Genomic DNA, 24761 nt, shown 5'->3' on the forward strand with positions numbered 1-24761 from the left:
GCCAGGAAGAATGGGCAGCTTTACCATCTGAGAAGATAAAGAGCCTCATCCACAACTACCACAAAAGTCTTTAAGCTGTCATTGATGTGAAAGGGGGCAATATACGTTATTAAGAACTGGGTATGTAAACTTTTGATCAGGGTCATTTGGGTAGTTTGTGTTGTGATTATGATTTAAAAAGTGTAAACACAGTTGTTTGGCAATAAATGGCTTCAGCCAACCACTAACTGTGGTGTGCCACGTGGGTGCGATGAGGTGTATGGGGCAGATGTTATTAACCCCTAAATGCCAGGGCATGGTTTTCCTAAGTAACCACCTGAAGGTAGCTCTGCTATCCCTAGGTTAGGCAGGGTAATAATAGTCCAAGACCAGGTTAGGGTTAACGGTAGCTTTACTGAGGTAGACCGATAGTACAGCCTTTACAGCTAGGCCAAGATCCCAGAGAAGTGGCCAGTAACTCAGGGGACCTCGCAGCTTTCTGGGACTTGCAGTGACTTGACAGACTTTAGCATAGCCACGCTGACTAGAATAGACTTGACTGAAGATAGTGACAGCAGACAGAGATGACTTGACTTACTGACTTGTGGCTGTAGGTCAGGTTTGAGGCCTCCAGGTGTGCTGGACACTGGCTCTGAGACGTCTGGACTGGACTTGACCTCAGCAGAGAATGAATCACAAGAGCAAAAGAGGCAGATTGCAGCCCCTCCCTTCCTTATAAAGGGGGGCTGAGCAAGGAGCCCATAGGTCAAGATGCAGGTCACCTGGTGCTTTCTGGGTAACAAACAAGTGAATTGAACATGTGACCACATTATCATGTGAATAACTCAAAGGTCCTTTATACATAATACATATAACACTATGGGGGAGACGCTGCAGGAGAGCCCCTAGGACACAGAGAGACTCCACCTGACAGGGCCTAAGTACTGTACGGGACCATATCCCGTACTGGGACATCACATAACCATGAGTGAAAAAAAGTTTTTGTGTTATTCATATTCTCTGAACAATGGTTAAAATATCATAAATTCTGCAAGGGTATGTAAACTTATGAGCACAACTTGTAGTTCATAAGGTTGAAAAAAAAAAAAATCTATCAAGTTCAACCTATATCTCTATTGTGTCCCTGCGCATCTCAGACAGATTTGTCGATATTTTGTATCTGCTAAATACAGGAGTGCATGTAAAAAAAGAGAATGAAATGTTGGTTATTTTTGTTATGCTAATTACAAACCACATTTTAACTGGGTGCGTGAGGCCTTATAATGGTTCATATAAGTAGAGGGAGCGGCATGTTGGGTGTTGTAGTTCCTGTCAGAGCACTTGAGATGATAAGCCCCTAATACCTTGTATTCTTCTCATTAATGTTGCATTAGAGCCGACTGGGGCCCGGATGAGGTAACTGAGAGCAGCGGGGCTTGTCACATTTACCTCCCGGATTCAGCACGTGCAGGAGTTTTATTAGCAGGAGACCAAAAAGTCATTTTCTGATGGTAAACGACACAAATGAGAGACACGGCACTGAGACATGTGCGGTCTCTAAGGAGCCGCGTCCCTCATTTACATGCTGCATTCTCTTAGGTGGAATAACTCCAGCAAATGTTGTTTGATGAAATGTAAATAGAAAATTAGATTTAGGTGTTGTGCTTTAATATTTATACGATGGAGGGAGCGATCATGCGGAGTGGAATACATTATCCTGTGCTCCTTTCCTTTCAGGTACAAGGAAATGCTAGATCTAGTGATATCACAGAGCCTGTCTGTGACCAGTGGCTGCTCTGACAATCTGAAATTCAACTCTTCTCACCCCACATCTCCTGATGACATAACAGGTAAGTGTCTGTGCTGGCAGAACTACCGGCAAGGGGGGGTTGGTTTGGGGACCAGCAGGTCAGGGAGTTGGTAATGTTATCAAGGTTAGGCTGCACCATTCTATTAAACTGAAATAAGAAATTCTGCCCTTGCGTATCACACATGCGAGTCCCTAAAGTAACACTGAGATACACATAATGTACTAGAGCTGAACTACAAGCTTACAGCCACAAACTGTAAATGCTGCAGATTCCCACTCAGCACCAATAACTGCGCAAAATCATGTGGATTTTGGTCTGGATTTTTTGCAGGTTTTTTACCGCAGATTCCACTGTGTATTAAGCTCCCAGCGTTTCGGTAACAAAAATCCGCAAGGAGAAAAACCTGCAAAAAATTTGAAGAATTTCAGACACCAAACTTTCTTTACTGTGGCTTTAAATCCCCACTACGGGTCACTGTCCACACTGATGTTCTGCAGGTTTTTCTCATGGTGTAAATGACTATTTACAAAAAAATTCTCGTTCACTTTGCTGCTACTATAAATGCTGCAGATTTCTATGTAAATAATCAGCAGCAAATATATCATGTGTGACCGTACCCTGAAAAGTGTTTCCCCATTTCATTGTATGTATTTCTTTTCTGCAGTTTAGTTGCCAGATGTTACATGTCGAGTCATGTAACATAGTTCATAAGGTTGAAAAAAGACCAGTCCATCAAGTTCAACCTATATCCCTATTGTATACCTACTGTGTGAATCCAGAGGAAGGCAAAAAAAAAAAATTGAGACTGATACCAATTAAGGGAAAAATTTCTTCTCGACTCAAATGTGATAATTTTAGCCATTGATTCCAATAAGGGAAAACTAAGAATAAACAAAACGTGTTGTAGCAGAGTTTGATGTCACCGGGTTCTACAGATGCTCACAGCAGCACAGAATATTTCAGTAGTTGTGTGTGCTGATCTTGCAGGGAGTTGAGACGCATGTCTTGGATGTATTCACGGCTTATAACAGAATAATGAACTATCACATCCTCAGCTACTCCTCAGACCAGTGAAGTGTGTCCCGGGTAACACCTTGGATGGAGTCTTCGATTGGCTAAGAGACTGTGCCCGCTTCATTGCTGTCACATCTCAGTTCTATAGACCCCGTACTGGCACGCTGTCTTTAGCTTTTCTCTGATCATTCTTCAGAGCTGAATACCCCTGACTTTTGTTGTTTTGTTCACCTTTTCCAGACGCTAAAGGGCTCCCTTCTGCAGAATATAAAGAAAGATGTTCTGATCATCTTGCCTCCTTTTTGCTTCTTTTTACTTCTTTAAACATTTGACCTCCAAATGTCCTTCTATAAATAATTTATCTTGAATCGATTCCATCGGAAAACCTTCCTGAGGCGACTTTACATAAGATTTCACAGAATTATTTCCTGACTCCGGGTCAGGAATGTTTTTAATGCCTAAGAAGAACGTCTTATCTGGCAGGAGAAACGTATGACACGTTGTTTGATAGTCTCCGATAGCAGCCTGTAAAACCATTAGGAGACTCCAGATCTGCTTAACAAATCACTGGCAGATGGGACAAAGGCGGCACCCTAAAGCAGGGATGACACCTTGATCAGGGGCCAGCACACTGTACCAGGTCCCCTCCGATTCACTTCATATGCTCTGACTGTTCCACACCTTGCTCTCCCATAAATAGGAAGTAGGAAAGAGACGGTAAAGATTCTTAAGGTGTTTAACAATTAAACTTTATATAAAACAAAATGTTATGCTTTCATACATGCAAAATGAATACTTGTCACAGCTGAGGGTTATTTTTTTTTATTTATTTTTTTACTATTGGTCCCTATACATAGAATTCTAAGCAGTCCTCTGAATTTCTGGCTGTTAATCTCCTCTTCACACTGATATATTGTAACAAATCCTCAGCTGCGTGAGCAGAACTAGGTCAGGGTGAGTTGTCCAGCCTCAAGGTGTAAATAAGATCATTCCCATTTACTGGCAATTTTGTGTTGCAATTGCTCACTATTTTCATGATCACTGATAGGGTGCGTTTCATGGCACATAAAGAAAGTCAAAAAATCCACCTTTATTTTCCTATTGTTTTCAGATTTTTCACACACATCTTGAACTATAGCTCACTGGATATACACACGGGGAGATTTATCAAAACCTGTGCAGAGGAAGAGTGGTGCAGTTACCCATAGCAACCAATCAGATTGCTTCTTTCATTTTCCACAGGCCTCTAAAGAGGCCTGTGGAAAATGAAAGAAGCAATCTGATTGGTTGCTATGGGCAACTGCACCACTCTTCCTCTGCACAGGTTTTGATAAATCTCCCCCACAGAGTACACATCAAAGGAATGTCACTTATATTTATTTTTATATGATTAGTTTCAAGTTAGCAGCTTAAAAATACACAATAGCTTAGATTTACAATTGCAAATACGCCAATAATTCTGGCAAGATATGTGGACCAAAAACTGCCGTAAATTACTTGTAATACATTTATTATGATTTTTTAAACACTTTTTAGACAATCTTCCACTGGGTCATACAATGATTAATGCCCTAATATACACATTACGTGTTAACATTACTTTAGCAAATTCTCACTGTGCATGGATTTTGGCGATGCTGTGTGGACGCTGTGATCTAGTGATGGTTCGTCTGCTGTGTTGTTTATATCTAGCTACCTTTAAAAAAAAAAATTAAAAAAAAAAAAAAAAAAAAGAGATTTTTTACGTGTTTGCATCCAGCATCCCTGGCTCTGGAAGCTGAGATTCCGTTCTAGAACAGTATTTAGAGTTTTAGCTGCAGATATTGTCACACAAGAGTAAGACGCATGGAGAGAGTGCGGGAAGGCCGGGTCATCCCAGGTCACAGGCTGAGGACTCAGCTGTCACTGGTCGGCATGCTGTGTGTTCTGCCTGCTCTGGAATTGCTGGTTCCTTTTCTTTAAAGGGCTGCATTCCTTATTTAGGCTGGTAGGAAATGTCTCAAGGCACAACCTATGGTCATAGGGGGGGGGTGTAATTCACCACCAGCTCGCACAGGGCTTCACCCAGCTTTACCAGAATCCTCAATGATAGATCTACCTAAAAAAACAGGTATGCATGGGAGCGCATGTATATGAACACTGGACACCAACCCCTGTGGGAGCTGATGCAGCCATATTGGCTGTCACACTGCTTTGACAGGAGTATATAATGCTGAATGTGGACGGCACATCAGAGTGGAGCACATACATGTTTGTAGCAGTTGTCTGGTGACCCAGGCCAAGCCACTATCAGTAGAGGTCACACGTGATTCTCACCCAACCATCGGATTCTGTTAGTTGGAATTCTGCACTTTTCTTGGCTACTGTCCTTAATAAATGCAAGAAGCGATTTAAGGGATTTTTCTGCCGTGCTCAGGCAAAGTTTTACTTTTCTTTCTCTTTTTATTCTTTCTCCTTTTTTTTCAGATAAGGAAAATAAAGCATTGTCCAGACACAGTCTAACTCATTCAGGTAGTATTACTAATACTTATTCACCATGAACCATCATCCATGCTACCCTACAATCAGCCTTATCTTTGGATATTCAGCCATATCTTAGTCTGGGTTTGCATTGAGTTTAGGCTTTTATTACAAGGTACATGTTGATGTACATGCAGCAGAGCCCATTCACTAGTCTATTAATGACTACCGTATTTATCGGCGTATAACACGCACTTTTAAAACTTAAATTTAAGGCAAATAGCCTGCCTGCGTGTTATACGCCGATAAGTCTTCTGGTCACTGATTTAAAGCGGCCGCAGCAGCGGCTGCTTGTTAAGTATTAGCAGCACGGCCGCGGCCACTTTAAATCAGTGACCAGCGGCATCTCCTCCCCGCTCTGTAAAACTGTCACTTGTTTTCTCCTGCACTATCCACATGTACTGGTGGATAGTGCGGGAGACGCTGATTAAAATGAGCCCTACCTTGTCCAGATCTGCCCTACCTTTTAATCAGCGTCTCCCGCAATATCTACCAGTACCTGTGGATAGTGCGGGAGAAAACAAGTGACAGTTTTACTTTTCATTTTTCTTACCTCCCCCTCCCTCATCATTCCCCCTTTTCCCTTCTTTTCATAGTTTTGTTTATTTTCCTTACCTGGCTGCGCTTCGGCAGGTCAGGCGGCGAGTCTTGCGGGCTGCGGTCAGTGAAGCAGATGAGTGACGTCCTCTGCCGGCTTCTCTGTGCGGCATCAGTGACGTCCCTTTTCATTTCCTGTAGTCGCTCCCGAAAAGTGACATCCCTGATGCCGTGCAGAGGGGGCGGGAGAGGACGTCACTCATCTGCTTCACTGACCGCTGCCCGCAAGACAGCCGAAGCGCAGCCAGGTAAGGAAAGGGGAAGAATAGCATATACAGTGGTCTTCAACCTGGGGACCTCCAGATGTTGCAAAACTACAACTCTCAGCATGCACGGACAGCCGTTGGCTGTCCGGGCATGCTGGGAGTTGTAGTTTTGCAACATCTGGAGGTCCGCAGGTTGAAGACCACTGGCATAGGAGGAACATGATGGGGGGATGATGAGACAGGTTGTGGGGGGATGATGAGACAGGGTGGGGGGATGATGAGACAGGGGGAAATTATGAGGGACGAATGATGGGGGGCATGATGAGACAGGGTGGGGGATGATGAGGGGGGAATGATGGGGGGACATGATGAGACAGGGTGGGGGGATGATGAGACGGGGAAATGATGAGGGGGGAATGATCGGGGGTATGATGAGACAGGGTGGGGGATGATGAGACAGGGGGAAATGATGGTGGGGGGAGGCACTAAATGCTTAATGTCTGCATGGCTAGTGGTGGTCTATGACAGGGGGAAATGATGAGACATGAGGGGATGATGAGACATGGCGGGTGGCGATGAGAGGGGTAAATGTTGCACAGGGACTGATAAAAGGGAAGGAATGATGTGGCACTGGAGGGGACAGGACCAAACTGAGGTGCAGAAGAAAACGAAGTTGGGGGGATGACGTGGCATTTAGTCCAAGTCATTTATTTTACATTTTATTTTTTTTAACTTAAATTTCCCTGTAAAAATGGGGGTGCGTGTTATACGCCAGTGTGTGTTATACGCCGATAAATACTGTATATTCATTCCATTTCCTGGATTTATTTTGTTTAACTTAAAAGCACAGCAGACCGTACCTTTTGGGTCTTGCAGAATAAAAGTATGTTGTCGGAAAATGTACTTAATATACACTGCTCAAAAAAATAAAGGGAACACTTAAACAACACAATGTAACTCCAAGTCAATCACACTTCTGTGAAATCACACTGTCCACTCAGGAAGCAACACTGATTGACAATCAATTTCACATGCTGTTGCGCAAATGAAACAGACAACAGGTGGAAATTATAGGCAATTGGATATACTCTCCCAATAAAGGAGTGGTTCTGCAGATGGTGACCACAGACCACTTCTCAGTTCCTATGCTTCCTGGCTGATGTTTTGGTCCCTTTTGAATGCTGGCGGTGCTTTCACTCTAGTGGTAGCATGAGACGGAGTCAACAACCCACACAAGTGGCTCAGGTAGTGCAGCTCATCAAGAATGGCACGTCAATGCGAGCTGTGGCAAGAAGGTTTGCTGTGTCTGTCAGCGTAGTGTCCAGGGCATGGAGGCGCTACCAGGAGACAGGCCAGTACATCAGGAGACGTGGAGGAGGCTGTAGGAGGGCAACAACCCAATTGGATAGACTCTCCCAATAAAGGAGTTGTACTGCAGATGGTGACCACAGACCACTTCTCAGTTCCTATGCTTCCTGGCTGATGTTTTGGTCACTTTTGAATGCTGGCGGGATTGTGTCCACTCAAACGGTCAGAAAAAAACTCCATGAGGGTGGTATGAGGGCCCGACATCCACAGGTGGGGGGTTTGCTTACAGCACAACACCGTGCAGGACGTCTGGCAATTGCCAGAGAACACCAAGATTGGCAAATTCGCCACTGGCGCCCTGTGCTCTTCACAGATGAGGGCAGGTTCACACTGAGCACATGCTGGAGACGCCGTGGAGAAGGTTCTGCTGCCTGCAACATCCTCCAGCCGGTTTGGCGGGGGAGTAATGGTGTAGGGTGGCATTTCTTTGGGGGGGGGGATGCACAGCCCTCCATGTGCTTGCCAGAGGTAGCCTGACTGCCACTAGGTACCGAGATGAGAGCCTCAGACCCCTTGTGAGACCATATGCTGGTGCGGTTGGCCCTGGGTTCCTCCTAATGCAAGACAATGCTATACCTCATGTGGTTGGAGTATGTCAGCAGTTCCTGCAAGAGGAAGGCATTGATGCTATGGACTAGCCCGCCCGATCCCCAGACCTGAATCCGATTGAGCACATCTGGGACATCATGTCTCGCTTCCTTTAGTCCAAGTCTGGGAGGACATCCCTCAGGAGACCATCTGCCACCTCATCAGGAGCATGCCCAGGCATTGTAGGGAGGTCATACGGGCACGTGGAGGCTGCCTCATTTTGACTTGTTTTGAGGACATTACATCAAAGTTGGATCAGCCTGTAGTGTAGTTTTCCACTTTGATTTTGAGTGTGACTCCATATCCAGATCTCCATGGGTTGATAAATTTGATTTCCATTGATAATTTGATTTTGATAATTTGATCTGATTTTGTTGTTGGCACATTCAACTATGTAAAGACGAAAGTATTTCATAATATTAGTTCATTCAAACAAACTCACCGATGTGGTCTAAAATGGCAGATGATCCTCAACCCCAAGTGCAGTTATGCACTTTGAGCTGGGGTGGAGGTCCACAATATAGGTTCACTACTGTGGTAGATATAAACAATGACATTAACTAACCCTCAAAACTGATGTTAAAATCGAGACATTAGCCAGTATATCCTTATATGAAGGACATACCTGAGCCCGCACACCAATGCCAAGGTTTCTCAAATGGTACGGGCCTAACATCTAGCCTACCTGTGCATGATGAGCAAAACCAGGAACCAAATTACAGCAGCATCAGGTCCGACTTGTAGACTGCTCCCAGGTTTACTCCAGTGTGACTATGCACACATACAATGGGAGGGGGAGAGACAGGCTACAAGCCCCACCCTGGTTGGCTGATATAGTGCCAGCCTCACAGGTGAAGCCTTAATGCTACCCAGTATGATGAAAAGGGTGCATTAGTGTAAACTTTAGACATCAAGAACAGCTTACATTGTTTATATCTACCACAGTAGTGAACCTATATTGTGGATCATCTGCCATTTTAGACCACATCGGTGAGTTTGTTTAATGTTTATAGTTCATGCATCTACACGTTTATCTGGTGTAGGATGCCATTGTGGTACTTGTGACCGTCTTCAGGCATCCTCCATTTTATGCATATTATGCTGGGGATCGCCCATAGCAACGGACCACAAGTGCAGGAGATCCACCCCAGCATAGGTGCACAACTGCACTTGGGGTTGAGTATCTCTTGCCATTGCTATTGTAAGCTGTTCTTGATGTCTATTAGTTCATTCATTCAGATCTAGGATGTGTTATCTTAGTGTTCCCTTTATTTTTTTTTGAGCAGTGTAGTAGATAATGGGGTGATATATCAAAACCTGTACACAGGAAAAATTGACCAGTTGGCCATAGCATCCAATCAGATAATTTCTTTAATTCTTAATAAGGCATCTGAAAAATTAAAGAAGCAGTCTAATTGGTTGCTACAGGCAACTGCACTGCTCTTCTACACAGGTTTTTATAAATCTCCCCTCATGCGCTGCTAATAGAAATACTTTTCATTCAGAGCGCTGCGGGGGTATATGTATATAGAAGCACTGGGGGGGAAGACATTTAGCGTTATCTGCCCCCACAGCGCTTCTATATACATATGCCGCTGCAGCACTATGTATGAAAAGTATTTCCGGGCCGGCCGATGCTGCTGCTAGAATGCTTTTCACATATAGCGCTGCAGTGGCATATGTATATAGATGTGCTGCGCTGAGGAGGGTACATTATACATGCGCTGCGGGGGGTGTATATTAATTAATGCGCTGGGGGGCTAGATTTATAGGCTATATGTCTGACCCCCCCCCCTCCCACAGCGCTTTTAATATAGATATGGCCCCCCTGCTACTCACAATGTTCATTTTTAAATCTCCCGCTGAGAGCCCTGAATGGCTCCACAGTACCGGCCATTCAGGGCTCCCCGTGGGGGATTTAAAAATGAAAGTTAAAACACACTGATACATCGCAGGGTTTCGGAGCTTGACGCCCGCTCCCCTGCTTAATAACTTCGGATCCCATCGGGTCTCAGAAGTGAAACCTGGTGCAATCAGTCCCTCAGCCCCTGTACTACAACCCCCATCATGGAACATACTCTGTTCCATGATGGGGGTAGTAGTACAAACACTAATGTAGCTTCCCCAGCTATCTACAGACTCCCGCAGCCAGGGAATTACTACTCCCATCATGGAAAGAAGTCTGTTCCGTGATGGGGGTAGTAGTAGTCCCGGCTGTGGGAGTCTGTAGGCAGAGGTGTTATGGCCATACATGAGGGATGTTATAACGGGTCTTAATGGATGAATATTTATTCAGCCGTTAGCACCCGTTATTTCATCCGTTATTATACATCCGTTTTTACACAGAAAACGGACGTTTAATAAGGGATGAATGCTCATAGTGTGAAAGCTGCCTTACTCACACTGAAAGGAGTAGGAATGTTTTCAAGGATGAGGAAATGTTTTGTTCTATACTCAGCATGTAAGGCTGCGCCTTCTGTATACTGTCCCTCCAGTGTCAGCGCTGGGTTCAGGCTTAGGTGATACATTTCTTCTCTGATGCTTATTTCTTTCTTTAAGGCAACAGCAAAGAATCCCAGCAATTTGCACCTGACCTGAATTACCCAAGGTAAGAGAGAGCAGCAAGAAGTGTGGAAGTGTTTTGTGCAGATTGGCCCCTATTTACTAAGAGTGTTGTGTAGTTTTCTTTTTGGCTTTTAATTCCCTACAATTTATTTTCCACGGTATTTATGAAGGTTTCCCTACATTTTGCTTTTTTTTTACACCTGTTCTGATCTGTCTGGTTTTTCTCAGCTGAAACCACCACATTTTCTGTGGAAACCTTAGTAAATAAGTTGGGATTTTGTGAAAATGACGGGAACACGCCCTTTTTCTGTGACCATGCCCCCTTTCTACCCTTTTTCGGGTTCTCTTAGCAAAATGCAGAGTTAGTCGGGGTTTTTTCAATTCTGGCACAAATTCTGGTGCATTTGCAATAGTAAATGAGGGCCATTGTGTAATGACTAGAATGAAGGGCTGTGCATGGTCTCTGAATGGGGTTTTTTCCAGGGTTTTTGTGAGAACTGCCACTGCAGTTATTGAGCCAAAGTCAGAAGTGGATCCAGTAGGACGGAGAAGTATTAATCCTTTATTTATATTTCTCATTCCTTTTGAAAACACTTCTGGCTTTGGTTAAAACAAAAGTACAGTGGCAGTTTTACATAGAACTTCAGAAAAATAGTCTGAATATGTTGACCCAGATGCACAGCAACATCCCATCCTGTGTCCACAGTGTGGACATGAAGTGTAGTGCAGAGAATGTGCTGTATAAAGTCACTGTTCTTGTTTTCTTTGCAGGCATTACCCTCATATAATCTCCCCCCCGTCCATCCCAGCGATGGCTGCCTATGGACAGACCCAGTATAGCGCAGGCATTCAACAAGCAGCGGCATACTCCACATACCCTCCCCCAGGACAAGCTTATGGCATCTCCTCCTACAGTAAGTCACAGAGTACATGACATCTGCCATCATCTATACCGCTCTGCCCTGTCATTTTCTGTAATGTTGTTATAGAGGAAGAAGTGTTTTTTTTTTTATTTTTTTATTTTTTTTTGTTCCAGGAAAATCCATATCTAAATTTCAGATGGAAATATCAATGATGAAAATCATTTAAAAATGTATATTGGATTTAGCATTTCCTATTGAAAGCAATGTGAAGTGGATTTTGATGTGGAAGCCATGCCAAAATCCACATGGAATCTCATTGGGAATAAATCCTTACACATTACATTGCTCACTATCTAAGCTAACCATGTATATATCTGGACCAGAGGAAGGGCCACTGCAGTCTGCAATGAGTCTGTGGTTTATTGGGGCTGTAGCTATTGGTGTGCAACCGCTTACTGTATTCTTCTGACACACCACAAATGGCTTTCTGCCCTGCTCTAACTTCTAGCAGTGATGCGGTTAAGGAAAAGGGTCAGGGGATGAAGGCCAAGTTTTCACTGACCAGCAACAATGCTTGGTATCTGAATAAAGACTTTTGCCAAGTTGAGCGCTGCCTCCATTCCTGGCAGAATCAACCATATTCCATTCCTGGAGTGGTGAAAATCCGGAGATGTTAAATCTCTCACACACACCACTGTGGTGTCAGTCTGTACCCAAGGGTCAGGGGGCAGAAGGAGAGCCTGGCAGTGAACACCCTAACATTCTGCAGCTGAGTCTAGTGGCTCTGTCATTCACAGCTATAAATGATGTAGCCACAACATTGGTCACATTATATGCCATGTTATAAGCAAAAACTTAAGGTAAAAGAGAAAATACCCTGGGTATGTGAGCTTGCAATCTATGTGATTCATCTAGATGAATCAGAACAATTACAGTACAGGAGCCAGGTTTTACATCAGATCTTTAGCCTTGTACACAAAATCTGCATCCACTGCTTAGCTTTTTATCATAGTTAACACAGTAAGGGTACGGTCTTACGTTGCACATATGCAGCATATTTTGCTGCATATTTTCTGCAGCTGATTTTGCTACCCATTGATTTTGCTACCCATACTTCTATTCTTTACACTGCAGGCTCCATTCAGCTTCAAAATAGTAACAAGAAAAATATGAAATTAATGTAAATATTATGAATACTCTAAACTTCCCAAAAAGTTATATAGAGTCCTTCTACCAGAGGAGAGGTATAGTGTGAATGTGAAGCAGTGTAAATAGTGAGCACTACAGATTTGGATATTTGCTGCTATCTTTGGATGACTGTTTAAATGCGCCACACTGTAGACCTATGACTGTCTGCCACATTCATGGATTGTTTGTTGCAGTTTTGCAGTATTTTTCCTGTTTGTGGCTTGTTAGATGTGCATTACTAGCAGATGGTGATAACTGGTGATGGTGAGGGGGTCCAGCAGGAAATACTGAACTGTGTGAGGGCATGTTTATCGGTTGTCTGTCTATCGGTTGTCTGTCTATCGGTTGTCTGTCTATCGGTTGTCTGTCTATCGGTTGTCTGTCTATCGGTTGTCTGTCTATCTGTCTCATAGTTATTACAGGGGACAATGTTCTCTGTTATCATGTGACCCATTGCACTTTATATGATGTGTTGCAACCTGTTGTTACATGATGTTGCTCTCCATTATAATATGATGTTATCATGTGACGTGTTGCCCTCCATTGTCGTATGGCATGTTGTTCGTCGTTGTCACCATGTGACGTGTTGCTCTCTGCTGTCAGCTGAATCCAGATCAGCTTAGGAAGTTTTGAGATTGCTCTCTGTTGTAGTGTGACAAATAATGTCATTTCATCTAGGGATCGACCGATTATCGGTATGGCCGATATTATCGGGCGATAATCACGATTTTGGGCATTATCGGTATCGGCAATTACCTTGCCGATAATGCCCCGCCCCCACCGCACCGCGTCGGCCCCCCCAACTCACCGCACCGCGTCGCACCCCCCACCGTAGTGCTGGGAGGTATACCGGTATGAACCGGATACCAGTTTTTTTTTCGCCCACGGTATGGATTTTTGCCCATACCGCTATACCGGTCGGGCCCCTCCCCCACCCTCCGAGTCAATAAAAAAAATTAAACTTACCCGTAATGGGGCTGGTCCGGGACATCCATCCTTCCTGTAGTGTCCGGCGGCATTCTGGGTGGAGGGTGAACCGGTCCGGGCTCTCCTTCTCCGGTGGTCCTATTCTCCACTCCGGGCAGGCTCCGGCCTAGTACGCTGCATAGACGCCGCTACGCCGTGACGTCAGGTGCGTCGCTGCGCAGAGGCGTCTATGCAGCGTTACTAGGCCGGAGCCTGTCCGGAGTGGAGAAGAGGACCCCCGGAGAAGAAGGACAGCCCGGACCGGTTCACCCTCCACCTGGAATGCAGCCGGACACTACAGGAAGGATGGATGGCCCGGACCACCCTCCCTGGACGGTCCCTGCAGCAACTGGGAAGGTGAGTCAGGGTTCTGGGATGGGGATGGGGCCGGTGCGGTGCGGTGCAGGGGGTCGGTCGCGGTGCGGCGGGGCGATCGCAGGTGCGGTGCGGCGGGGGGGAGCGGTGGCGGTGATAGGTCTCAGGACCCCCGGACAGGCAGGGGGAGAGAAGCGGGTGGTGGCGGCGGCCTATGGCACCGCAAAAGCCACTGCAGTGCATTGATTTAAAGCACCCGCTTTAAATCAATGATCTGCAGCGGTGTCGCGGGGGGATAAATAGCCGATAACTTATACCGGAATATCGATATAAGTTATCGGCTATCGGCCCTAACCTCCACCGATTATCGATATCGGCCCTTAAAAAACGATATCGGTCGATCCCTAATTTCATTGCGCATTGTTCATGGTAAGCAATAAGTGAACAAGGGCTGTAACATTCTGGCTCTACTCTAACAGAAGTCAATGGCCCACATTTTCAATGCCTCCTTCACCAGAAGTTTGTCTCTACATGTGCCAGAATTGTGGTGCAGAGAAATTGACACATTTATTATGCTATGTGCACCAAAAAGAGCAAGAAAATGTGCCTGACTCTTCAAAGGGGCATGTCCTACATAGAAGGGGGATTCATGGACAGAAAGGGAGCATGGCCTAAAATTCACCAAAAAAATGCACCAAAATTTTGACATATTACTTTTCGCGAAAGTAAATTAACTCATGATTATTGTAAACCAAAACCTGACAGTGCAAACTTAGACTAGACTGTCTACAGCCACTGTAATATATCTGGAGGATTTCAGTTCTGTTCGCCTGAGTTCATGGTCTTAGAACTAGATAGTATTAGTGAAGTGCTATGTCATGATTGGGGGGGGACTTGTGTGATGATAGATGGCTGGTGAGGCCATCCCTATATTTCTTCAAATATGTATTGGATTTTTTTAAGAGCTGTTTTGCTGTTTAAGAACTGGAATATTTCCAGTGAAAATACCAAGCAGTTGTTTCCCATGGAGCAAGTGAAAGTAGAACTATTTGCTACTGGATTGTGTCTTCAGGGTAGGATGCATGGCGGCTCCATATGTTGCTTATAAATCGTGCAGATTACCTATTAGGGTCAGCGCTCACACCAGGCGAGGGGGAGACTCCCACCTGGCTGTTAATCCACAACAATGAGGTGTTTCTGCTCATACACAACTTCATAAATTCCACTTCTAGACATAACATACCGTGGTGGGGGAGACTACGGCTGCTTGGGGTCGTCTTCCTACATGAACGACTTCTTGTAGGGTTCAGTAATAAAAGCACCTGGTATAAATTCTAATGCCAGATCAGCAATAGAAGGTCAGAGTCATGTTAAAGACTAACACATAGTAATAAAGGCACAACAATTACACGCTGGATTGCTCCCTTTCAGCCATCATGACTCCTTCCCCTTAGGATAATGTGGTGACCTCTACATTTGTCTACTTGGTGCCTTCTCCTTTCCTTTGGACAGTATAGCACCCTCCCCTTCAGGACAGCGTGGCACCCTCCCCTTCAGGACAGCGTGGCACCCTCCCCTTCAGGACAGCATGGCACCCTCCCCTTCAGGACAGCGTGGCACCCTCCCCTTCAGGACAGCGTGGCACCCTCCCCTTCAGGACAGCGTGGCACCCTCCCCTTCAGGACAGCGTGGCACCCTCCCCTTCAGGACAGCGTGGCACCCTCCCCTTCAGGACAGCGTGGCACCCTCCCCTTCAGGACAGCGTGGCACCCTCCCCTTCAGGACAGCGTGGCACCCTCCCCTTCAGGACAGCGTGGCACCCTCCCCTTCAGGACAGCGTGGCACCCTCCCCTTCAGGACAGTGTGGCACCCTCCCCTTCAGGACAGTGTGGCACCCTCCTCTTCAGGACATCGTGGCACGCTCCCCTTCAGGACAGTGTGGCACCCTCCCCTTCAGGACAGCGTGGCACCCTCCCCTTGTAGCTTCTTAAGTCAACATGAAGCCCTCCCATTTAAAAAAAAAAAAGTGATTTTAAAGCACAACTGTCATGAGATTTTAGCCCCCCCAGACTACTACAATGTTGTTACAGATGTCCATAACATGAGTGTAACCATACCCTTATGGGTTTTCCTCCTTCTTTTATAACTTATAAAGTACATTTATCCAGCGGTCAGGCACAGTCGGATAGGCGTGGCTTGGGGTTCGCAAAGCCCCGCCTCCGCCACGCCTATCCTCTCCTTTCAGCACTGGGATCGCTGTGTAGCAGACCATGACCCTGCATTGACAGAGCGAGCGCTCACTCCCGCTGTCTATGCTCTCACTGCGCAGGTGCAGTACTAGAGGAAGGGAGGGGCGCATGCGCTGCATCTTACTAAACAGCGATCCCAGCGCTGGAAGGAGAGGATAGGCGTGGCGGCGGCGGGGCTTTGCGAACTGCAAGCCACGCCTATCTGACTGTGCCAGGCCACTGGATAAATGTATTTTATAAGTTATAAAAGAAGGAGGAAAACCCATAAGGGTATGGTTACACTCATGTTATGGACATCTGTAACAACATTGTAGTAGTCTGGGGGGGCTAAAATCTCATGACAGTTGTGCTTTAACCATTTTGAACCCAAATCTTTTTGAGGATAAGTTTCCTTACTGTATTTGAAGCAAGCTGTGTTTCTTCCAAGGGCCTGATGCTATTGAAATAACTTGAACCTGAATGTTTTGTCCAGTAGGATGTGTACATAGTAATAATGGGTCGTGCATATGAGCTCAGTAGAGTTCTGGGGCTGTTCTTTCCTGTAGGTTGGTGTTGCTGACCTGCGCTGTCTCCAAGTGACTTAGTAGAGGGATATTTGTGGAGATTTCTCAGTAGTACATGGTGGTTGTTTTGGTTATTTATACTGTGATACTACTTATTTCTACGCGTGTCCAGAGCACATCAACATTTATTTATGTCCTCTCTTTTTCAGATATCAAAACAGAAGACAGTCTAAGCCACTCTCCCGGACAGAGTGGCTTCCTCAGCTATAGCTCCAGTTTCAGCACCCCACCCCCGGGACAGGCGCCATACACATATCAGATGCACGGTATGTGCCCCGCCAGCCACAATGTATAGAATTTACTTGGAGGATATTTTCCTTTTATTTTGTCTTGCGAGCAAAGTCCCTTTAAAATTTTGCATCTGGCAGCAGCTATATGCATTATGGTGGAGACAGGTCATCAGCTGTAAAGGGTCTTTCCATAGACTTGTACTGTTTTCTTTTATTTTGCTTCTTAATCTGGCCATACACATTAAGTATGTGTCAACCAAACCCAACTATTTCTGCTGGATCTACATACCTTGTAATGTATATGGGGGCCTCCTGTATTTTCCCTGATGTCCGATGTCGGGGAGAGATGGATTGAGTGTGTTAAATTTCAACTGCCCTATCCTTTTGTTCCTGGGAATATCAGCTACCGCAAGAGGAGTCTGGAAAGGACTGTTTTTTTCTGGTGGGGGTGTCTGAAAAGGCGGACAGAAGGGTCTGAAAGTGGACAGAGGGGTCTGTAGGTGAAAGAAAATTTGGAGCTACAAAGCAATCTGAAGGGGATCTAGAGAGGGACAGTAAAGGCTGGGGTGGATTAAGGGAGTCTGGAGGGCAAGGAGGGGACAAAGGTCTGGCAGCGGTCTTCTCCCCATTCAAAATACATGCCTACCTGGCCTGGAGAGATCGTTCTGCTGACAGCCATCTTATGTGTATGGCCAGCTGTAGCACATGATTGTAGGCTTGTGCAGGCAATGATGTTTTTTCCCCAGCATGCACAGGGTTAATCGCTGGGTTATTGTTTTCAGAAATGTGTTCAGCTGTCTTGCAGGAATGCTCAGAATCCTCCAACATGATGTAAAGTCTAAAATCTGTGACTTGTCCCGTCCGGGAGCCACAGCCTTGCCAGCCCATCCTTCCCAAGAAACACTTTGTTCTTCCTGAGAAATGTTTGGTATTTATTTAGCATTTTATTTCAGGTCTGCTGGCTGCGCTCAGGACTTTGTGATCCACTGTGTGTCCAGCCAAGAGCCGCACATGGCACTGGGCTACTGATAGCCTTAAAAAATATTTCATTGTGCATGATGGACATTGGGGTGCAATATAAGTCTCCCTTAATACCAAAATCAATATTGCATTCTCCATCTTACACACTTCTTCTCTATATGTATCTCACCAATTAAAAAAGCACCAACTGTACAAATATATCAAGAATTAAAATATAGCTTTTATTCAGGAGTAGAAAAATTAAGTAGAAAGACGTATCAAGCATATACCCACCCTCATAAAAAAAATTTGATATAATGAGGAACAGTGTATAAAACAAAGCTACATTTAGTCTGTTTGGTGCATTGTATTTCTTTGCTTTTTACACTCTTCCTTGTGAAAAGTTTTGAATTATTTTACTACCGTATGTATTAATAAAAGCTATATTTTAAAGGGGGTTATCCAGGAAAAAACTTTTTTTTTTATATATCAACTGGTTCCAGAAAGTTAAACAGATTTGTAAATTACTTCTATAAAAAATCAACCTACTTCTATAAAAAACAAACCTAATAATGAAATAATAGATACTATGGTCTATACCAGTGTTATGCAAAATATACACACTTCATCAATCAAAAAAAGCACAAACTGCACTAATATCTATAGCATTAAAGGGGTTATCTAGGAAAAAACTTTTTTTTATATATCAACTGGCTCCAGAAAGTGAAACAGATTTGTATATTACTTCTATTAAAAAAATCTTAATCCTTTCAGTACTTATGAGCTTCTGAAGTTAAGGTTGTTCTTTTCTGTCTAAGTAATCTCTGATGACACGTGTCTCGAGAAATGCCCAGTTTAGAAGCAAATTCCCATAGCAAACCTCTTCTAAACTGGGCGGTTCCCGAGACACGTGTCATCAGAGAGCACTTAGACAGAAAAGAACAACCTAAACTTCAGAAGCTCGTAAGTACTGAAAGGATTAAGATTTTTTTAATAGAAGTAATTTACAAATCTGTTTCACTTTCTGGAGCCAGTTGATATATAAAAAAAAGTTTTTTCCTGGATAACCCCTTTAATGCTATAGATATTAGTGCAGTTTGTGCTTTTTTTGCTTGATGAAGTGTGTATATTTTGCATAACACTGGTATAGACCATAGTATCTATTATTTCATTATTAGGTTTGTTCTCAATACGTATGTATCGTCTGCCACTTGTCCATCACAGTGACCTCACTAGTAGCTTAGGCCCAAGGGAATTACAGGTCACGTCTATTTCTAGGTCCTGTGTCCCTTTAAGCAGGTTGGAGGTGAGGTTTCACCTGAAGGTATCCAGCAGGACAAAAAAATGTGATGTGTTTCTCACGCTGTAAAGCTACAAAGCTGCGCCCTTTGCTACCAGGAGAAGCATGTTCCCTCTGGCGACAAGAAAAGAAAAATAATTATTTTAAGGTTTTTTTCCTTCCATAAATCAAGTTTTACGATAGATTTGGCCTCATTTTCCTTTTCCGCCTCGCAGGGATGAGCCCCCTCCAGAGTGACAGCCATCGACAGCTGAAAGCCCCTGACATATTTAGATATTTACCCCAATCCCATGGGGGCTTCTCAGCATTTGACTCTTAACCCCTGATGGAGACTGAAGGTTTTAAGAGGAGACTAAAACTATTTGGAAAGAAAACAGCCCCTGCACAGCCCTCCCCTCATAACAAACTTCATGTCCCCCCCCCCACCCACACACACACACACATCATATCATTGGATGACCCAAATACATGAATAAAAACTTACAGATAGTCATCAGAAAATGACAGAGGACATATTCAGATGTCTATAGAGAAATATAGAAAACCTTCCTGTAAGGTAGAGAATGGCGGAACTGATTTGATTCATTTGCTATGGCTATGCCCAAAGGTTAAAGAATTTTGGGGTTTGGTATTTCAGATTATTGAAAATAAACTCAATTTAGAGAAAGATTGGTCGGCAACAGAAGTTATTCTATGGCGATTTGAGTAAGGTCAGGAAGAGCCGAGAGTTATTAACCCCTTAAGGACTCAGGGTTTTTCAGTTTTTGCACTTTCGTTTTTTCCTACTTAGCTTTTAAAAGTCATAACCCTTTCAATTTTCCACCTAAAAATCCATATTATGGCTTATTTTTTGCATCACCAATTCTACTTTGCAGGGACATTAGTCATTTTACCCAAAAATTCACGGCGAAACGGAAAAAAAAATCATTGTGCGACAAAATCGAAGAAAAAACCCCATTTTGTAACTTTTGGGGGCTTCTGTTTCTACGCAGTGCATATTTCGGTAAAAATGACACCTTATCATTATTCTGTAGATCCATACAGTTTAAAGGATACCCTACTTGTATAGGATTCATTTTGTCGTACTTCTGGAAAAAATCATAACTACATGATGGAAAATTTATACGTTTAAAAATGTCCTCTTCTGACCCGTATAACTTTTTATTTTTCCACGTATAGGGCGGTATGAGGACTCATTTTTTGCGCCATGATCTGAAGTTTTTATCAGTACCAATTTTGTTTTGATCTGACTTTTTGATCACTTTTTAATGGTATAAAAAGTGACCAAAAATACGCTTTTTTGGATTATGGAATATTTTTTTACATGTACGCCATTGACCGTGCGGTTTAATTAACAATATATTTTTATAGTTCGGACATTTACGCACGCGGCGATACCACCTATGTTTATTTTTATTTACACTGTTTTATTTTTTTATGGGAAAAGGGGGGTGATTCAAACTTTTATTAGGGAAGGGGTAAAATGACCTTTATTAACACTTTTTTTTTTTACTTTTTTTTTTTTGCAGTGTTATAGGTCCCATAGGGACCTATAACACTGCACACACTGATCTCTCATCCTGATCTCTGGCGTGTATTAACACGCCTGTGATCAGTGTTATCGGTGCTTGACTGCTCCTGCCTGGATCTCAGGCACGGAGCAGTCATTCGTCGATCGGACACCGAGGAGGCAGGTAAGGGCCCTCCCGGTGTCCTGTAAGCTGTTCGGGACGCCGCGGTCCCGAACAGCCCGACTGAGAAGCCGGGTCACTTTCACTTCAGACGCGGCGGTCAGCTTTGATCGTCGCGTCTGAAGGGTTAATACACCGTGATCGGTGATGTCCTGTATTAGCCGCGGGTCCTGGCTGTTGATAGCCGCCGGGACCGACCCGATATGCCGCGGGGACACCGCGTGACCCCGCGGCATATCGCGGGAGGCGGCGGAGGACGTAAATATACGTCCTTCGTCGTTAAGGGGTTAATTCGGATATTTATGCTGGCTAAGGTTGTGATCCTCAGAGGGCTCTTAGGCAATAGGGGTCCAAGCGTTACTGATTGGGAGAAGTTAGTTTTGAAAATCCGACAGGATGAAGAATGGAGGACCGATGGATCTAAGAGAAGATTAAAAAACTTTAGATTGACATGGGTGGATTGGGAAGATTAAGAATTCCTTTGCCCCTTGCTGCTTTTATTTTTTTTCCCCCTCTTCTGGTGGCAGGGGTGGGGGGTGGGAGGGGGGGGGTTAATGCAATGTAATGTAATATATTTTTCGTGAACTATGATAATTGTATTAAATTTTTAATGGTTACAATAAAAATCTGTTTAAATAAAAAATAAAAAAAATAAACAAAAAAAGTAGAGAATATAAGCTTTATCCTCCCATCTGGACTGGAGCTTTATTGTACAGCTCAGTGGTCTTCAACCTGCGGACCTGCAGATGTTGCAAAACTACAACTCCCAGCATGCCCGGACAGCCATTGGCTGTCCGGGCATGCTGGGAGTTGTAGTTTTGCAACATCTGGAGGTCCGCAGGTTGGAGACAACTGGTATAGATCATAGTTTCTCCACCTGTGTTGAAAACTACAACTACCATTATGCTCCAACAGTACAACTCTTTAGCTGTTGAAAAACGTACAGCTTTCATCATGCACTGACAGCCAAGCTATAACTGATGAAACACTGCATCTCCCATCATGCCCTGACAGTCAAACATGGCAGCTGTTACAAAAACTTCAACTCCGATCATGCCCTAATATTGAAACTCTCCAGCTGTTGCAAAACTTCAACTTCCAATAGGATTTGTAGTTTTGCAACCATTGGAGAACCATAGTTTGGGGAACACGGGTATAGTGTCCTTTTATTCTGTTGACACTAAAGTCATTTAGGGATACATCCAGTGCCGCATAGATGAGTAAAGGCCTATTCTTGAACTACAGGAATATATTTGATTAAATATTCTTGGGGCCCTGTTGAGAAACATGTTTTTTTTTTCCATAGAAGTCCATTGGGAAAAACTGTAATTATAATGTGAGAAAACCGCAGTTATGAGTGTCTACATGTGTAAAGAAATGTTTTTTTTTGTTTTTTTTAATCAACACAGTAACAAGATGTGGTGACAATGTAACAATGTAATTGTTCATTGTGGATTTTTGCAGGACGATAAGTTACAGCAGCACAGAGGATGACAGCCGTGATGGTAATCAGGCCGGGAATGTGCGCTGCCTGTGGCTCTGGACTTTCAGATGACACAGTCATTTGGGGCCATTTGGAAAGCTGTGCCCCCTGGCTCTGTTGTGGAGGCTTTGCGCTGACTCTTACAATATGTTGATTTACCCTGAATGATCACTAATAGTTTTTCTTTGCGGAGTTAACACTTGAGTAGATAGAAATGTCCAGAGAGCATTTCAGGTTTGCCTAACCTGGAAGTCCAGTGGAGAGTACTGAAATTTCCTAGACTAGACTTTGCGTTTCGATTCTTCAAAATTGTCATGATCTCTGCTTGCTGTTGGCGAACGGCAATAATATTGTTTATATTTAGGAGCTGCAAACCTGTTTTGTCCTAGTACTTCTCACAGGTGGAGGTTTGTGACAATTGTATCAAGTCTAGACAGTCCTTTGTAAACTAAACGGTTTGTACTCTGATACAGTTCCCTCCACTGATACGTTGTAAATAACTGCTAGGATAGGAGACCTTTTTCTTCTGGATCAGACCTAGAGCCTATTCAGTCTGGATTTACATACGTCTAGAAGCTGGTGTAATACCGTGTTTCCCCAAAAATAAGCCCTACCCCAAAAGTAAGCCCTAGCAGGATTATCAGGGTGGACTGCAATATAAGCCCTACCCCGAAAATAAGACCTAGACCAGGGGTAATCAACTGGCGGACGTGTCCCTGCCCCAAACTGCTAAGCAACAGAAGGAGGTCCCGCCGCCGCCGAGAGCTGCAGCTCCCGTACGGTATGAAGGTGGGGAAGTGCTGGTCTTCGCTGGGGATGGAATGTGTAAGGTACTGTAGTTTATTATGGCAGAGGGGTGGGGGGCACTGTAGGAGTGGGGAGGACAACGGGGGAAGGGGAGGATGGGGGGCTGTAGCAGTGTGGAAGATGGGGGGGTGCGGCATCCTCCCACAGCCCCCCATCCTCCACACACCCACAGCCCCCAATAAGCCCTACCCTGAAAATAAGCCCTAGTGTGTTTTTTGGGACTAAAATTTATATAAGACCCGGTCTTATTTTCGGAGAAACACGGTAGTGGTTACACTGGATCAAAAACCATCCCTTGTAGCCTTTTGTGATCTGGTACAATCACACTAGACAGACTATGCAGGATTGTTCAATCTTTCACGGGACTGGTACTGCATGTCATACAAGCTGGAGCGGTTTGATGCGAGATCATCTGGTATTCCTATCCAGCTCAGAATGGTTCCAGTTCACCGGACATATGTCAACCCGGCATTATAAAATGAGGTATCTCTGCTCCATTGCCACTAACTTGTACTTGCCATTCAGGGCTGTAGGAAAGGTGCGTGACAACCTCTGGGTTTTATTGGGGGAATTATTATTTTCCACCCAAGTTATTTTGAAACATATGAATAACCTTTTATCAACTTGACAGAGAGCGACTCAGGTTCTTGTAGAGATGGGGTCAGTGGTTCTCTACATCCAGTCCAGCGCAGGAAGGAGACATATGTGTGTCATGAGTGAAGGTTGTGAGCATGTCTGGGTGGGAGCTCATTGATGGCAGAGGGGCCCATCCTGACAGGGTCAATGCCAAGGAGCACTCAGGCTTTAATTCAATCAAGACCTTTTTCATTTTGTTTTCCCTCCGGTTTTGGTAGGGTGGGGGGACAGTGAGGGTAAATTCTGCTCCAGAACTTTTGGGTGGGGATTGGTTTCTGCATATTCTGAAGTCTAATACTACTAAATTATTCAGCTTCATATAGGAAAATCCAGGGTTCACATATGGAGCAATGTGACATGCAATCCGTAATGATGATCCGACGGTGATTTTATATTTCCAGTCTTTATTCTGCTGTTACATCATGTATTATATTCAAGTCACCTCCAGAGCTGCAGTCTTTATTCTGCTGTTATATCATGTCTTATACTCAAGTCACCTCCAGAGCTGCAGTCTTTATTCTGCTGCTATATCATGTCTTATACTCAAGTCACCTCCAGAGCTGCAGTCTTTATTCTGCTGTTATATTGTGTATTATATTCAAGTCACCTCCAGAGCTGCAGTCTTTATTCTGCTGTTACATCATGTCTTATACTCAAGTCACCTCCAGAGCTGCAGTCTTTATTCTGCTGTTATATTGTGTATTATATTCAAGTCACCTCCAGAGCTGCAGTCTTTATTCTGCTGTTACATCATGTCTTATACTCAAGTCACCTCCAGAGCTGCAGTCTTTATTCTGCTGCTATATCATGTCTTATACTCAAGTCACCTCCAGAGCTGCAGTCTTTATTCTGCTGTTACATC

At 44.2% G+C, this 24761-nt stretch overlaps 1 protein-coding gene across 6 annotated transcripts in view; it reads left to right on the forward strand.

Annotated features, from left to right (window-relative positions):
• The window catches only part of EYA2 (EYA transcriptional coactivator and phosphatase 2), a 128235-nt gene that overhangs the window by 61525 nt on the left and 41949 nt on the right, over positions 1 to 24761 (forward strand). For all 6 annotated transcript variants that reach the window (XM_056549161.1, XM_056549156.1, XM_056549158.1 and 3 more), the window contains 5 exons: positions 1717 to 1829; positions 5271 to 5315; positions 10643 to 10691; positions 11420 to 11562; positions 16942 to 17058. In XM_056549161.1, the coding sequence (XP_056405136.1) occupies positions 1727 to 1829; positions 5271 to 5315; positions 10643 to 10691; positions 11420 to 11562; positions 16942 to 17058 (457 nt within the window). In that variant the 5' untranslated portion in view covers positions 1717 to 1726. Of the gene's footprint in view, positions 1 to 1716; positions 1830 to 5270; positions 5316 to 10642; positions 10692 to 11419; positions 11563 to 16941; positions 17059 to 24761 lie in introns of those variants that run through there.

Source organism: Hyla sarda, chromosome 12, assembly GCF_029499605.1.
Source record: "Hyla sarda isolate aHylSar1 chromosome 12, aHylSar1.hap1, whole genome shotgun sequence".
Taxonomy (NCBI): Eukaryota; Metazoa; Chordata; class Amphibia; order Anura; family Hylidae; genus Hyla; species Hyla sarda.